General features: G+C 39.6%; 3 protein-coding genes across 5 annotated transcripts in view; 2 read left to right on the forward strand and 1 right to left on the reverse strand.

Moving 5' to 3' along the window:
• Positions 1–8055, reverse strand: part of fbxo7 (F-box protein 7) — a 9590-nt gene extending 1535 nt beyond the window's left edge. Inside the window, exons 1-9 of one of the 3 annotated variants that reach the window (XM_015383926.1) lie at positions 7886–7904; positions 6125–6247; positions 5837–6035; positions 2493–2738; positions 2279–2423; positions 2089–2172; positions 1914–2006; positions 1636–1812; positions 1173–1213 (exon numbers count right to left, since the gene is read on the reverse strand). In XM_015383926.1, the coding sequence (XP_015239412.1) occupies positions 1173–1213; positions 1636–1812; positions 1914–2006; positions 2089–2172; positions 2279–2423; positions 2493–2738; positions 5837–6035; positions 6125–6247; positions 7886–7890 (1113 nt within the window). In that variant the 5' untranslated portion in view covers positions 7891–7904. Of the gene's footprint in view, positions 1–1172; positions 1214–1635; positions 1813–1913; positions 2010–2088; positions 2173–2278; positions 2424–2492; positions 2739–5836; positions 6036–6124; positions 6248–7885; positions 7905–7970 lie in introns of those variants that run through there. The other 2 variants (XM_015383925.1, XM_015383927.1) reach the window with 2 other exon arrangements.
• Positions 8056–11352: 3297 nt separating this feature from the next.
• LOC107090517 (histone H2A-like) lies at positions 11353–12013 on the forward strand. The gene has a single exon (XM_015383934.1). The coding sequence runs from the start codon at positions 11353–11355 to the stop codon at positions 11734–11736; it is 384 nt and encodes a 127-aa protein (XP_015239420.1). The 3' UTR covers positions 11737–12013.
• A 607-nt stretch (positions 12014–12620) lies between these two features.
• LOC107090503 (histone H4) lies at positions 12621–12967 on the forward strand. Its single transcript, XM_015383916.1, has one exon. The coding sequence runs from the start codon at positions 12630–12632 to the stop codon at positions 12939–12941; it is 312 nt and encodes a 103-aa protein (XP_015239402.1). The 5' UTR covers positions 12621–12629; the 3' UTR covers positions 12942–12967.
• Positions 12968–15222: the final 2255 nt, after the last annotated feature.

Consider the following 15222-nt stretch of genomic DNA (forward strand, 5'->3'; position numbering starts at 1 on the left):
TTGATCCCTTCCCGCCATGATCGCTACCCCAACCCCTGTACAGGAGAGCAGAAGACCTCGCCTATTCAGCCAGGTAAACAATTCCCTTTAACAACCCCCGTTCAGAGACATAGACAGGTATGGGGCACTGCAGGCTAAAACAAGAAGCCAAACGACCCCCCTTTCCAAAGGGGTGGACCTGTTAATCGGTTTAATTTGGATGTTTTCAATACAGAAACAAGGGTTTGATGGGCTACTTTATAAAACCAGTGGATTGTTTTTTAACCTTTTTAGGAATGACTGTGACCTGGATGACTTAGAATCTTCACCAGCATAGAAAAATCTACTTCTAGAAATTTTTTTTCTTACTGTTCAATATACATCAGTTGTTTATCATAAAAATACCAGCGAACGTTAGGATAAGGTCATGTTCTCAGCGGTGTATCAGACTCCCTCACAGTTAAAAACTTTCCAACAAAGTCTTGACTTTAAGAAGAAAACAAATGCAGCAAATCTCTTTTAAAGGTGCGTTTAGGTGGGGTGGGATGGTCTGGGCTTAATGTCTGTCTGATCATGTCTATTTTTTATCTGAATGACTAACAGTTCAGATTGAAATCCCCTTAGTTTGTCATATAAATATAATATTTTTTAAGCTATATATTAACTATTTAAAAAGTATTAAATTATCTATAAAATAATGTCATTTTTTGCAAAATCTTTTCTGAGGCTCCCTCTAGTGCCCCCTGGTGGCTATCAATTTGAAAACACCTATGAATATGAAATCAGTTATTGGCCATACTAAAGATAAAAATATCAAAAGTAATATAGCATTAATTTTATTTTTAAATTAAATCTTTCTGTATCAATGAATATAAAGTTTCTTAAAAGCTGAAGTTATTTAACATTTTGATTCAATATTTATAGCGGCTGATATAATGACGAGACTAAATTATATAATTGCAATGGAGAGAAAAAACATTAGACATTAATGAGAGCAATTCATAAAAGTATTTTAACCTGTAAAGATATGGAAATTAAATAGTTTTAAAGGTGAGATTTGAACAAATAGACTCTATAATTTCTCCTCCAAGCTTTTCACACTTCAACAAAACTCCCAATATAGGATTAAAATGTCAGAAGAATTAAAGGGTTTAAATGTCAGTGTGAAGAAATGTTGCTGCAGAGTTTCTCACCTGTTTCCAGTCGGTGTCTCTGGATCGGCTGCGATCTGGATCTGAAAATAAAAACATAAAAAAACAATAAATTAAAACAAATAATGGCTGAAAGATGTTTTTTTGCACATAAAATAATTTAGCAAAAGTACTTTTATTGATGTTTTGATTCAGAAAATAAACACATTTTATAAAAGAGAATGAGGGATTAAAAAAAATAATATTTTTTTATTTTAATTTTAGCCTTAAATAAATGAAATTAATTCCTATTCCTTCCTTAAAGTATCTGAGGTAGGATTTAAAACCAACCATCATCTTATCTATCAAAACTTTAGAACTGAAACTGTAAACTCTGCTATGATTTATAATGATTGTTGGACAAACAGATTTTTTTCCAGAAGGAAACAACTCTGGAGTTTTATTCCCAACTAAAGAGCTAAAAAACTACAGTTTTAGTTGAAGGTTCTGGTTTATGGGCTCTTACTTGAGAAGTCCCGAAGGTAAAGGTGTTTCCAGAGCGTGGAGTCTGACGCGGCGGCGTTGAACTGCCAGCTGGCCGCTGACAGTCTTACCACGGAGCGGACGTCCAACAGCCGCAGGACCCGGAGGAGGAGCTCAGGAGGGAGAGCCTGCAGACCGAACACCACTGGCAGAGCCATGGCTGAGAAAACATACCACCACCGTCACTTTGCACCCTGACTCCTCTCCGACTGCTTAGCTTCGGTAAATCCAGAGTTCAGTTTTGGTTTTTGACTCGGTTACCTTCTCTAGCTGCAGCGATCAGCGGGTACGCCAGCTGGTCTTTGAGGATGCGGGAAAGTTTCTTTAGATCCTTGAAGGCCGCAGCTGCGTTTTCTCCTGGGTGAAAGCAGAGAAGGTTAAACACAGACAGACGGTTGGACTGTGGCCTCTTTAAAGCAGCCAATCACAGCTGTACCTGGCCACTCGTGAGTCACGTAGCTGGATGGGTTCAGCTGTAGCTTTCTAGTTGTGTCGATGCTTTCAGTCACTTTTAGAACAACTGCAACCAAAGAAAAGGTAAAAAGAGACAGATTTAAAAAACCGAGTCGGTATAAACGGTTAATTAAAACAGATTCCTATGAACTGAAGGAGGAGACAGAATTTACCATTAATGACGAGCAGCGGGCCCATTCCCACAGCCACCACAGACACAAGACTGTCTCCACATAGATGATGATTGTACTGCAGCCTATAAACTCCACCTGCAGACCTCCATCCTGCAGGCATCTCCCCAGGCTTCAGCTCGCTGCCCTGGACACAGAAATGAGGCGTGATTCACCTGCAGAGGTAAACAGAAACATCCTTGTACCACTGCCTCACCTGAGGAGTGAACCCAGTCTCCAGCATGAGGAGATGCGCCGCCACCATGATGGCGTCGTTAGGACAGGCGACCTGAGCCGTGTGGTAGAGGAGCTCCAGAGAGAGAGGGGCTTCACCGTCCTCTGCCTCGCCGCACAGCATGGGCTCCCAGACTGGAGGGGCCGCTTCAAAGTCCTGCAGGTCAGAGGTCTGCGGGGGGGCCGTCGGCGGTGCAGAGGTGCTGCCCCCACTGCTGCTGCTCTGTGGCTGAACAGGAACAAAAAACACCAGTAAATGGAGAAAATAAGCTGAATCTGGTTCAGACTGAATGTCCTCTTCATTCAAAGTTATCCGTCCAACTGAAAGTGTGGAAAATATTTATGTTCTATTTTTTTAAATAAAAAGAATAATAATTCAAAAAAGAAAAGGATGATGCAGGGGGATGAAAAGGAAAGAGTTTCTGTTTTTCCGGAACCTAAAACTGATGATTCCAGACTTTCTATTGATTAGAATTCACCTGAATGCTTCACTGAACGACAGCTTTTATTTTACTGCAGTTTCAGGTGAAAACCGAGACGTTATTACTCAGGACTCTGAAAAAAAAAAAACTGGAGGTGGAAAGAACATCCTCGCTCCATGAAGCCACAGAGGAGATGAACTTCATTTTGACAAATAAAAAACTGTATGAATACAGCCAGGCCAGATTAGACTGAAATTTATAACTCTGGGTGTCTTCACCACTCCAAACTTTATGGCACTTTATAGTTTATTATAAATACTAGTTTCACTACACTGTGAATGCTAGCTGGACTATAAGTGGGCCGGGGGAAGGAGAGAGTGTTTAAGGATGCTTTAAAGTATCCTTAAAGTTGTTTTAGTTTTGTCTAGGATGATTATGGAGATAAATTCGGTCTATAAAATAAAAATAAAAAACAACAACAATAGTTTGTTCTTAAAAAACAAACAAAAAAATCTCTCTCTCATACTAAAGAGAGAAATAGATACCTAAAAAAAGTTTGCTTTCACAGAATATTAATGATCTCTTAAAGACATTTCCAGGTCCAAGTTGCAAACTGAACAAATTCCTTCTGAAAAAAAAAATATTATAATTTTCTTTGCAAATAACCTTTTATTTTGCAGGTATAAATGTTTTTTTTTTGTAACAAAATTTTTTTACGTGTTTAAATGTTTTTCTTTTTTCAGGTGATTGAAACTATTTTCTCAGGTTTACTATAATTATTTTAACAAACTGTATGGCTCCAATTTAAAGCTGGTTTATGCTCAGAAACCAGGTGATCTGCATGTGTCGCAGTTAACGCAGATATGCCCCGCCCCTTTCGGCAGATGCTCCGCTGCACTTTTCCAAAATTGTAGGTGACTGCAAACAGTGCTGCAGACAGGAGGTCTCTGATTGGTCAAATTTACATCCACTCTACACTATTCGTATTTCCTGTTTAGTACCTTAGCAGCTTGTTTTGTTTGTCTGACCGCCATTGTGGAAAACGACTGGTGAAGATGGAGCAGCTAGCAAAGCGAGGTGAGAACGCTGGGACCCTTTTTCCACCTGGATCCCCGCTCTTTTTGGCCCTCATGTCCCTCCATTGTCGCACAAACTAGCCCCCACTTCCTCACCGTCTCGGCCATAGATCCACAGCTAGTTCCTGATTGGCCCTCTGGCATTTTGGCGTGGAATAACATAGCGCAGACCACACTTTAACATTGGTCAGAAATCAAAAATATCTGCCACAAACTCACTGCGACACAAAACTTTTCTTTCATGTTTAAATGTTTTTCTTTAGAAGAAAAAATTTTCTCAGCTTTAACTATAATTTTTTCCAACAAACTGTATAGCCCCAATTTAGCCGGACAGATGCTGATCAGGTCCAGAAGATGAACGTTGTATACCACCATTCTTTAGTGACTCCAAATAACTGAAGGAGGAAAATTGGAGAAATAATCAGAGCCAATCTGGATCACATTCTGATGGAAGATAATTAACCTCAACATGCAGCCAAAAGCTACGTTCAAACCGCAGGCCTTAATGCTCAAAACCCTTTTTTTTTGTAAAATCCGATTGTTTTGCGTGGTCGTTCACATTTCCAAATATATGCGACTTGAGTGTGCTCTGGGTTCACTGGGGGTGAGGATCGGCATGGGTGTTGTGATACGATACATGTCACGATATTTGGGTCATGGTGCGGATATTATCAAGATAATGTAATATCACTATATATTGCAATGTATTTCCCAGCTATCAAAATGAAATGTAAAGATAAAAAGGCAAGTGCTGTTTATGTTAATCAGAATCCATGTTGTCTGGAGTTTTACGTCAGTCTTCCACTGTTGCTGCCTCATCTAGAGGAATGGTGCTAATCTGCACAGCAAAAGGGCTTCACGCCTCCATCTTCCAAAATGGCGGTGCAGCGGTAGCCTTCAGATTGATATAAGGAACTGAACATCGATATTATTGGCAAGCTAAAAAATCACAATATATCGCCGAATCCATTTTTTCCCCAAAAATGGTTGGTACTACTGGGGCACATCTATGTATCTTTCATTTTGTAAAAGTTTAAAAAACAATCCGCTGGACTTGGTTTCAGGAAGCTTTCTCAATTCAAATGTCTGGATCTGCAGTGAGTTTGAGTCAAATGTGAATTGAGAAAGCTTCCTGGAGAGGAAGCAAAACGTCTTCAAATCTTGGAAACCAAGTCCAGAGGATTGTTTTTTAAACTTTTACAGAATGACTATGACCTGGATGACTGAGAATCTTCATCAGCATAATCTTTCATTTCTTTTCCAACTGGATCCGGCGCATAAATAACTAAATCTTTTCGAGGAGATTGAGAAGGAAAACTGCTCTCCACATTATTGTCTGCAATGGCTGTTGTTCTTCTCCCTGCTTCTGTATAGAAAGATGCTGCATAGCGACCTTTCAGTCATTCGACAGTTCGGATGAATGCCACCTGGCCGTTCAGACACACGTCGCATTTGAAAAAAGATCCGATACGTATCGGATTTAGGACTAAATATGGGTTGCATTGGAGAAAAATTGGATATGTGTTGTTCAGACTGTCATGAAAAAAAATCAGATACAGGTCGCATATGGGTCACTTCAGGCTGCTGTATTTACAGTTGATTTTCAGCTGGAAAAGAAAAAGACAGAACCTGAAAGACTGGAAGACATGTAACAAAATCCCTCCTAGACGAGGTTGCCGTGGTTTCCCTCATATTTCCCAGGCTGTTTATAAACTGTAATCACATGTGGGCTTTCTCATGTTAAACCGGTATTAAACACGCAGGAGGGAGTCCTATCTGGGTTGACACCAGAGGGTGGCTCTCCACATACCCAACAGATTAAATCTCACCTGGCTGGTGGTCCCACTGGCAGCCTCCTGTCTGTCTGCCATTGTGTTCTTTTCTGAGGTTGCCATGGCGCCTGGAGGAGGCTGCGGCAGAAGCACGGTGATCAGATCCCCAGAAACGATTCCACACGCTGAGAGAGTCTGATCGGATTCTGAGAGGAGCTCTGAGCCGTTCAGAGACAAACTGAACTCTGTGTCGGCACTGAATGGAGACAGTAGAACAGAAAGATTTAAATCCGCCCAGAGAGGTTCAACTGTAGGCGTCTGTAACTGGAATAAGAACAGTCTGACCTGTGTCCATTGCAGGACAGCAGAGTCTGCTTGATGAGGTCTGAGAGTTCCTGCAAAGTGGGTTCCTCCCCCGGTAACTCCACCCTACTGGTCTGCCGGTTGATCCGAACCCGCAGCTTCATGCTGCAGAAGAGAGAAAGCCGACCTCACATGACCTCAGTCCACACAAACAGAAAGCGACGCTGCTAAATCAGTGCTGGCACAGACCGACACCAAGCTTCACTCAGGTGTAGTCAAACAAACGCTTGTGCTTTATGCTAGGAAGTCATTAAATAATTTACAGCAGTAATATGCTTTAAAAGCTGCAGAAACGACAATTCAAAGCTTAAAATACAAGCAGGAAGATTAGTGTTGGAAACCTGAAATTCAGAATATTTAGAAATAATCTGTAAGTCTGGTTTAATATTGTTTGCATGTTAAATTATTTATTAAAACACCTTTAAAACCACAGAATAAGCCAGAGGTCAAAGCGAAAAGATTAGAGTTAAGAACAGATTTAAAGAAAGTGACATAAAAGTCAAAGCAAACTTCTAGAGTGACTAAAAAGTATTTAAATCAATCTGGAAAGAGGCTCTAAACCAGAACAGAGATGCTGAGTCTGCAGTAAGATGTAGAAACTCATCCTGATCAACTTCATACCAGCAGGAATTCAGGAATAGTCCCACTATAGATAAACAAACTGTTCATCAACTTGAATGATGCCTCATTCTATCTCTATTCTCCCACTCTGCAGAATCTGTTAGTTCAATCTCTAACGTTCTGCTCTCTCTGCTTTTTCTCATAGTAGCTTCATCTGGTCTGTTCCTGTTTGGCTGTGACTCCATCCTGGAGAGAAATATCAGCTGTGCTGCTGCCATCAACACCTTTGTTTCTAGATGTTGGAGCTTGGCCTGTTTTCCAGTGTAGTCCTGTTTCTCTGACTGTGACTAACTGGATGTGCTCTCTTCATCCTCTGACATGGGAGCTGGCTCGGAGCTCGTCTGCCTGGCTGTGTGTTTCCTGGACGGGGCCGCCTGTGGAGCTGGTTGACAGTTGCCTTTTGTATCTATGCTTCTTTTTCTATGTCTGCTTCTGTCTCCTTGAACCCCAGTGGGCCTCAGCAGATGGCCGCTCACACTGAGCCTGATTCTGCTGGAGGTTTCTTCCTGTTCAAAGGGAGTTTTTCCTCTCCACTGTCGCTACAAGCATGCTTAGTGTGAGGGATTGCTGAAGAGTCAATGAGTCGATGCAATCAGCTGTTTTTCCTTAGATAGAAAACTTTGAATCAGTCTGACTGGATGATCTGGTTGAATTGACGCTATAGAAATAAATTGAATTGGATTAAACGCATCAGTCTGATGTGATGTTCATTACACGCAATATTAAAGAGCTAAAATAATTTAAGAATACCCCCTCAAACACATATCAGGAGGGTCAAGGAACATCTGTTATATTATTTTCATCTAATTGTTTGGGATTTGATTATAGTTCAGGATCATCTTTCATTACTGATGAGTCATCTTCGTTTAGTTTTGCTCTTTTTTCCACACATTTAACTTCCTGTTGGCGATTATGAACGTTAAATTTACAGGAAACAGTAAAACTAAAACTTGACCTAAATACCTCCGATTGTTTAATGACCTTCTCTTAGAGAAAAACAGTTGTTATTAAAGTAAACACGACAGAAAACTATGGCAGACATCAAACTGGTCTTAGTTTCGTTTCAGGACGTTAGCAACGTTTAATCTAGCTGCGTAACAACAATGGAGACTTTTATCTAACCTCATTAGTTTTAGTTGGTTTATCAGAGCAGTTCTTTGCCTCCCTACTGCAGCGTAACATCGAGGTAAAACAGAAAAACACTCACATGATGTGATAACGGGAAGATTTTCGGCGGATTCCATATCTTATTTGATAACAAACATCACCGGAAACTCCTCATGGAAGCAGCTTCCGTTATGGATTTTCAAAATAAAACTCACCGGTGACTGCAGCGTTAAAGAAAAACCTCGGAATTCATGTGATTTACTGGTTTTAACGGCTACAATAAAAAAAAAAATATCAATCATATTCCTTTGGGTGATCTCTAGGAATAGTATTGTTCTCTCACGAAATTTAACGGACAAAAATAAAATCTTGAAACTGTGAAATGTAAAGTTTATTTATGTATATGAGCAATATTTAAGGAATTATGGCAGTTCCTTACTAAAAATCAAAGACGTGACGGATATTTACTGATAATCTACTCCCCATTTATTTTTGGTACAGATCTGTTCTGCCAAGTTACAAGTTAAATCCATATGATAACACAAAATGCATCTCCCACTCTGCAGTGTTTATTAGTTCAATCTCTAACGTTCTGCTCTCTCTGCTTTTTCTCATAGTAGCTTTAGTAGCCTCACAAGATGGCCGCTCACACTGAGCCTGGTTCTGCTGGAGGTTTCTTCCTGTTCAAAGGGAGCTTTTCCTCTCCACTGTTGCTACAAGCATGCTTGATGTGAGAGTCAATGAGTCGATGCAATCAACTGGTTTTCCTTAGATAGAAAACTTTGAATCAACCTGACTGGATGATCTGTTGAACTGGAAAGAGTCTTGAGATGACGTGTTGTGAATCGGCGCTATAGAAATAAACTGAGCTGAATTGAATCTTTTAAAACAATCTGCTATGCTTCTGGTTTGCTTAACTCTCCTGAATTTATTTTACATGGGGTTTTAGTCATCTATAGAGCATGTCATCATATTAATCATATAGAGCATTTAAGCATTTATAGAGTTTGCAAAATTACAATATTTAAAAATAAATTGAAATTAAAAGAAAGAACAAAAATATTTTTAGCATCTATGAAGTTTAGGTGAACGCTGACTCCTCCAATTCTTTGTTTAGTATTGTAAGCCCTTTGAGGACCCATGAAGTAGCTCTAAGCCTTAAAAGGTTGATGGCCCCAGAATTAGATAAAGCATTTTATTCTGCACCCTATATAATACCCCAAATGCATTTGTCTACAACATGACATTTACTTTTATGTGATTGTAAAATAGAGCAGCTTCCTATTTTGTAATTAAATCTTCACAAAAAATGTTAAATTGGCCTTGGATGTAAAAACAACTTTTCCCTACATAGCTATTTAATACAGAAAAATGTACACATCAAATATTCTTTTGATTTTAAATGCTAAAAAATAACTGGAAAGACATAAAATTTAACAAATGTAAAGAGATGCTGTGGCATCAACATTTAATATCTACATTAGATGAACTGTCAAGATTTCAGTAAAAAAAACAATAAATTAAGACTTTCTGTATTGCATTTATTTACAGCAGACATGTAGTAAAGTAGCAGTTTGTGGGAAAAAAAACATACAGCTCAACTCAAATCAATGTATTACTGGTAGCAAATGACATGTATCTCTTGGCCCTGGGAATATTACATGCCAGTCGCTGCTCCATTTAAGGCTATGACCTCATCGATTACATTGTCCAGGTGATCTATGTATTTATTACAGTCCGTTCTGGTGAGTTTGTTCCTCCAAAATGACTCTATAGCAGAGATCAGTTCGTCCCTGCTCTTGGGTTTGGCCTCGCAGCGAATGTATCGTTTCATCGCAGCCCAGGCTAACTTGATGGGGTTGAGATCCGGTGACTCAGTTGGTGTTGGCACCCAGTTAATCCCCTCACTCTGGATGCAGGCTCTTGCAATGGTAGCCGTGTGTTTGGGATCGTTGTCTTGGAAAAAACGATGTGTAGACATGTAGAAACGCTCTCTCAAGTACGGACCCGCAACTTTTTTGATGATCTCTTCCGCATAAAAGTGTTGATCCATAATACCATCAAAAATGAGAAGCGGGCCAGGGCCAGAACGGGAGATTCCGCCCCAGACGTGCAGTTTGACTGGGTGTTTCACTCTAGGTTTTGGCATGCCCCTAGAGGTAGTCTTTCTTCGGTGCTGCAAAGCAAAACGTTCCAATGCCACAGTTGACTCGTCAGTGAAGAACACATTGTCAAACTTTTCGCCAGCAGCCTTCCATTCTTCAGCTTGACGTAGACGCAGTTCTTTGTTTTTTTCCTGGGTCATTGGAGTAAATCCGGGCTTCCCAAAACTACAGCCAAGTTCCCTCAGGGCCTTTCTCACTGTGCATAACCCCATTGTAATGTTGTGCCTTCGTTGTAGAAGCGCTCTCACTTTCCTTGCCGGCAACTCGTCATCTTGTTTCAGGATTGTGTCAATTATTCCCAACACCTGACTGGTCAGTTTTCGTGGCTTTCTGATTTGCTTCTTCGCAGGAGAACCACGGCAATGACGCCGAATAGTGCCCATTGAAGGTTGAATCCCACTCGTCTGCAGATGTTTGGCGATGGCCAAAGTCGTCCAGCCTTTCTTTCGCAGACTCCTGATGAGCTCACTGATTTGTGCGTTGATCACAGCCATCTCTGACAACAGCTTAGAAACACCACTATTTATAAGAGCAGCAGGCACCATTCCCGCCTTTTGTACCGTGCTTTGTTCTATCCACCCCGCCCCCTACACCTGTGCTGAACAATCTTGAAGCTATTTACCATTTATCTGAGTTAACTTTATTATTCTTTCCCTCTATATTGTAATGTCTGCATATAGTTTCCGAAATGTAACTCAAATGTGATTCTCACTGGTCATGTATACATTTATTTTGACTTACAGGCTTTATTTTGTACACAAAGTGTATTGAAAAGCATTAAATAGAAACGGACAGCAGCACAATACTTTTGAGGGACAGGCATATTTCTGTGGACACTCCAACTCTGTGTATCGATGTTTATTACTTTGTTTTGACTTTTTTTTAAATGAAAACATTGACTAAAGACGTATAAAAGATAAGATTCTATTTAGTCATTTTGTATACACAAGTATATACAGAAAGAAATTCTGTTAAGTATAGATCTCTAGAGTCTAGACTATTTCATTTTTAAAGTGCAGGAAAGCAGCAGTGATAAAACCATTGTGATTAAAAAAAAGTGATGTAAACAAATGACTGTAAAGTTACAGTTCCAATATTTTAGTTTTTTTTTTTTTAAGTAAAATGAATAAACTAAAAGCATCCTGGATGAATTATAGGGCACGTAGTTTCGCGCTTAAACGTCAGATGTTTTGATTGGACGAAGGGGTTTGTTGCTGTATGCGACCAATCAGTGAGCTTTTGAGCTACGATAGGCTTATATAAACTCCCGATGCGTCGCTGTTCAGACACTTGTGAAGTAACTCCTGAACAGAAACAATGTCTGGACGTGGAAAGACCGGAGGCAAAGCCAGGGCTAAGGCCAAGACCCGCTCATCCAGAGCTGGGCTGCAGTTTCCCGTCGGCCGTGTTCACAGGCTGCTGAGGAAGGGCAACTACGCTGAACGCGTCGGCGCCGGAGCTCCAGTTTATCTGGCCGCAGTGCTCGAGTATCTCACTGCTGAGATCCTGGAGCTGGCTGGAAACGCTGCCCGTGACAACAAGAAAACCAGGATCATCCCCCGCCATCTGCAGCTGGCTGTCCGCAACGACGAGGAGCTCAACAAGCTGCTTGGTGGAGTCACCATCGCTCAGGGTGGAGTTCTCCCCAACATCCAGGCTGTTCTGCTGCCCAAGAAAACCGAGAAGCCCGCAAAGAAGTAAAACTGCTGGACTTCACATCAAACACAACGGCTCTTTTAAGAGCCACCCACATCTTTCTCAAGAGCACATTTCTGTTAAAACGTGACATATTTTACTCTTGTTCTGGGGATAAAAACAAAAGGTTCCTAGACATAAGACTTAATTAAAATAAAGTAACCAAATCTCGAGAACGCTATAGAGTACTTACTAAACCTGACTAGACACTAGATGATTCAAGCCCATCCGAGTAAAAGTTTTAAATGAGTCGGAAACTCAAATCTTAAGAGTGTCTTTATGTATTTTATTTTTTTTTTTAGATCAAGGTGGAATGATTGCTTGACATGACTCCATCTAGTACAGACAAAAGAGAAACGTGATTGTATACATTCGCCCTAAACTGTCTGATTCAAATCTCTATAATTATATCCCTAAAAAAGAAAAGTAGCGTCCCTACATAAACCACTGACTTTATTACTAAACCTGACCAGACATCAAATAACTCAACCCCATATGAGCCTCAAATGTTTTAAATGACTCAATGCAACAGATTTCTTTATAAATCTGATGGTTCTAAATCTATTAAAACCAAGGATGGTTTTAGGTTTCTCTTTGACCAAATGCATTTATAAGGATTTTGTGTATTTTTAGGCACCTACAATCATTTCGATTCAGTGGTAAAATTGACTAAACGTTGTTTGATCCTATATTATCTGGAATAAAATATGTAATTATGTGTTTATTTTGTGAGTTTCTCTTGAAGTGTATTTCCACTTGTTTTAAATGCGGATGTGGTCACAACCCTAAAGGCGGAAGAGGGGGTTAGCAGTCCCCTCTTACGTCCGTGAGATGTGTTTAAATAGGGAGGCTCTTAGCAGAGTTGAGTTTATTCTTTCTGTGAACTCAGCAGAAGCAACATGAGCGGACGAGGCAAGGGAGGCAAAGGACTGGGGAAAGGAGGCGCTAAGCGTCACCGCAAAGTCCTCCGTGATAACATCCAGGGAATCACTAAACCCGCCATCCGCCGTTTGGCTCGCCGCGGTGGAGTCAAGCGCATCTCCGGTCTCATCTACGAAGAGACCCGCGGTGTCCTCAAGGTCTTCTTGGAGAACGTTATCCGTGACGCAGTCACCTACACCGAGCACGCTAAGAGGAAGACTGTGACGGCCATGGATGTGGTGTATGCTCTGAAGAGGCAGGGCCGCACTCTCTACGGCTTCGGAGGTTAAATTCAAACCGCTTCAACCATAAAAACAACGGCTCTTTTAAGAGCCACCCATCTTTCTTGAGACATGTTCCACATTCTTAGATGTATTTATACAGGCATATACATTTTCAGACATTTATTCCTCTATAAAAAAGTAATATTAATGCAGGAGCTCAAAACAAATTATTTCTCCAGGTCGTTTTTGACTTTCTAAAAACCAGTGACGTCTGTATCTTCTTGTCATTGGATTATTCGTTTCAGAAACGGGAGTTTAAATTAGATACCCTGTGTGTAATCCTATAAACTACAATACCTATGCAGTATAGTGAGATTTTCATAACTTTTTACCACCTGTATATAGTATATTTTTCATTCACCTTTCCCTCATGTGTGCACCTACTGTTTATAAGTAAATATCTCCAATAAAGTTCTCTTATCTTAACAGTTTAACCCTCTACGTTGAATGTGAAGCAGATTACAGTTCAGAACCAGTTTTCTGAACAATATTCTGATATCCCAGACTTAATCTCTCAAGCAGTGAACAATAGTTTTGCTCCCTATAAACAGGAATTGATCATATAACAACTTGGCACAATGTGTGAAAAGACTCTATTTCAGTTAGAAATGTGTAAACTACATTAAACTATGTAATATATGCTATTTTTAGTCATTGATTCTTGATATCTGAAATCAAAATTATAACCAGTAATAATTGGATTATGTAGACGTGAAATTAATTTTCAGACATCCAGAATGTTTATTTTACATAGGAGGAATACTATTAAAGATACTGAAATAAAAACAAATATATGTTAAAAAGGCCCCTTAAAATAAGTAAAGATTTGTAGATTTATGAAATGTAGTTCTTACTAATACAAATTTGATTCCAGAGTACTTAAAATGTCATTTCTACTGGTAGAAATGTGATTAGTGATATCTAAAATACAATTCTGACTAGGAACATTATTATTGTGACAAGGTGCAATGCTTTAGTGCTATCTATAATAGAAATGCTACTGTCAGCCTGCTTATTTTATGTTAAAATTGAACCCCAATTGCTTTTTCTATGTTAAAACAAAATTTTAGATAGGCCATTACTAAAATTTAGATATCTGAAGTTTGCAATTTAACTAGTCACATATCAGCAGTCCATATCTGTAATTATATTTCAACTGGCAGAAATATCTTTTTGATGTCAAGAATTAGATATCAGAATATCTAGGCTGCTATATTAATTTTTGATAACTAAAATAGTAAATATGGCAAGTAGTAACTCTATTATAGAGATCTGAAATTAGAATTTATCCTTGTCGGAATAGATTTTTAGATGGGAAGAATGTTATTTTAGATATCTGTAAGTATAAGCCCAATACACATGAATGGGAAACATGATGTCATTAGTACTAGTAAGAATTACATTTTAGATATCTGAAATGTTCATTTCGACTTGGAAGAAATGCATTTGAGACATCTGGATTACATATTCAGTCAAGCTAATAAATGTCAAAAGCGCCACTTAAAATTTGTAAGTATTTCTAGGTATTTGAAAGTTTATTCTTATTACTACAATTATATTTTTGGCATCCTGAAGTTAGAGTGTAATTTAGGATATCCATATGTACAGTTCTGACTAGTGGGAATGTAGTTTTGACCAGGAAGAATCTTATATTAGAGATCAATAAATATAACAATAGAGCGGACAGCACTTCTAATAAAATGCTAAAACGGCCTGCCACAGGTCAGTGGCAGGCAATATAAATCAGTGTGATGGATGTAGCCTGTGCACAATCTAAATATTGTGTAAAGGGGGCATTTTGTACACAAAACACTAAATGTTATTATATATGATGTGCTTTTTGGGGCCTTAAGGGCCAGATGACCTTCCATGGGGTGTTGAGTTTGGCTGCAGCCTTGTGTTTAACTTCCTGTTCTCAATATAATCTAAACTCAGTTCACACCTTGGTCCTAAACCCGTCGAGATAGGAAGTAAGGCGCAGCAAAAATGTCCTCATTTTGGTACAAACTGTCCCTAATTCTAAGCTGAAATTGGTCAAACATTTATGATCAATCCATCCTTTCTCTCACACATGAATAAGCTCCCTTCCCCCACACCCAGAGCTGCTCTAACGCTCCCATCCTGTGCACCAATCAGAGGCAGGGTACAGCTCAGCCTCGTTTACATACAGCCGCTATAAAAACACTGGTCTCTTCCTCTTCCCGCTCATTCGTTGCTGTTTCTAGGAACACATCAGGATGCCTGAACCCGCCAAGTCTGCGCCCAAGAAGGGCTCCAAGAAAGCCGT

The sequence above is a fragment of the Cyprinodon variegatus genome, unplaced genomic scaffold, assembly GCF_000732505.1.
Source record: "Cyprinodon variegatus isolate N-32 unplaced genomic scaffold, C_variegatus-1.0 Scaffold298, whole genome shotgun sequence".
In the NCBI taxonomy this organism is placed as follows: domain Eukaryota; kingdom Metazoa; phylum Chordata; class Actinopteri; order Cyprinodontiformes; family Cyprinodontidae; genus Cyprinodon; species Cyprinodon variegatus.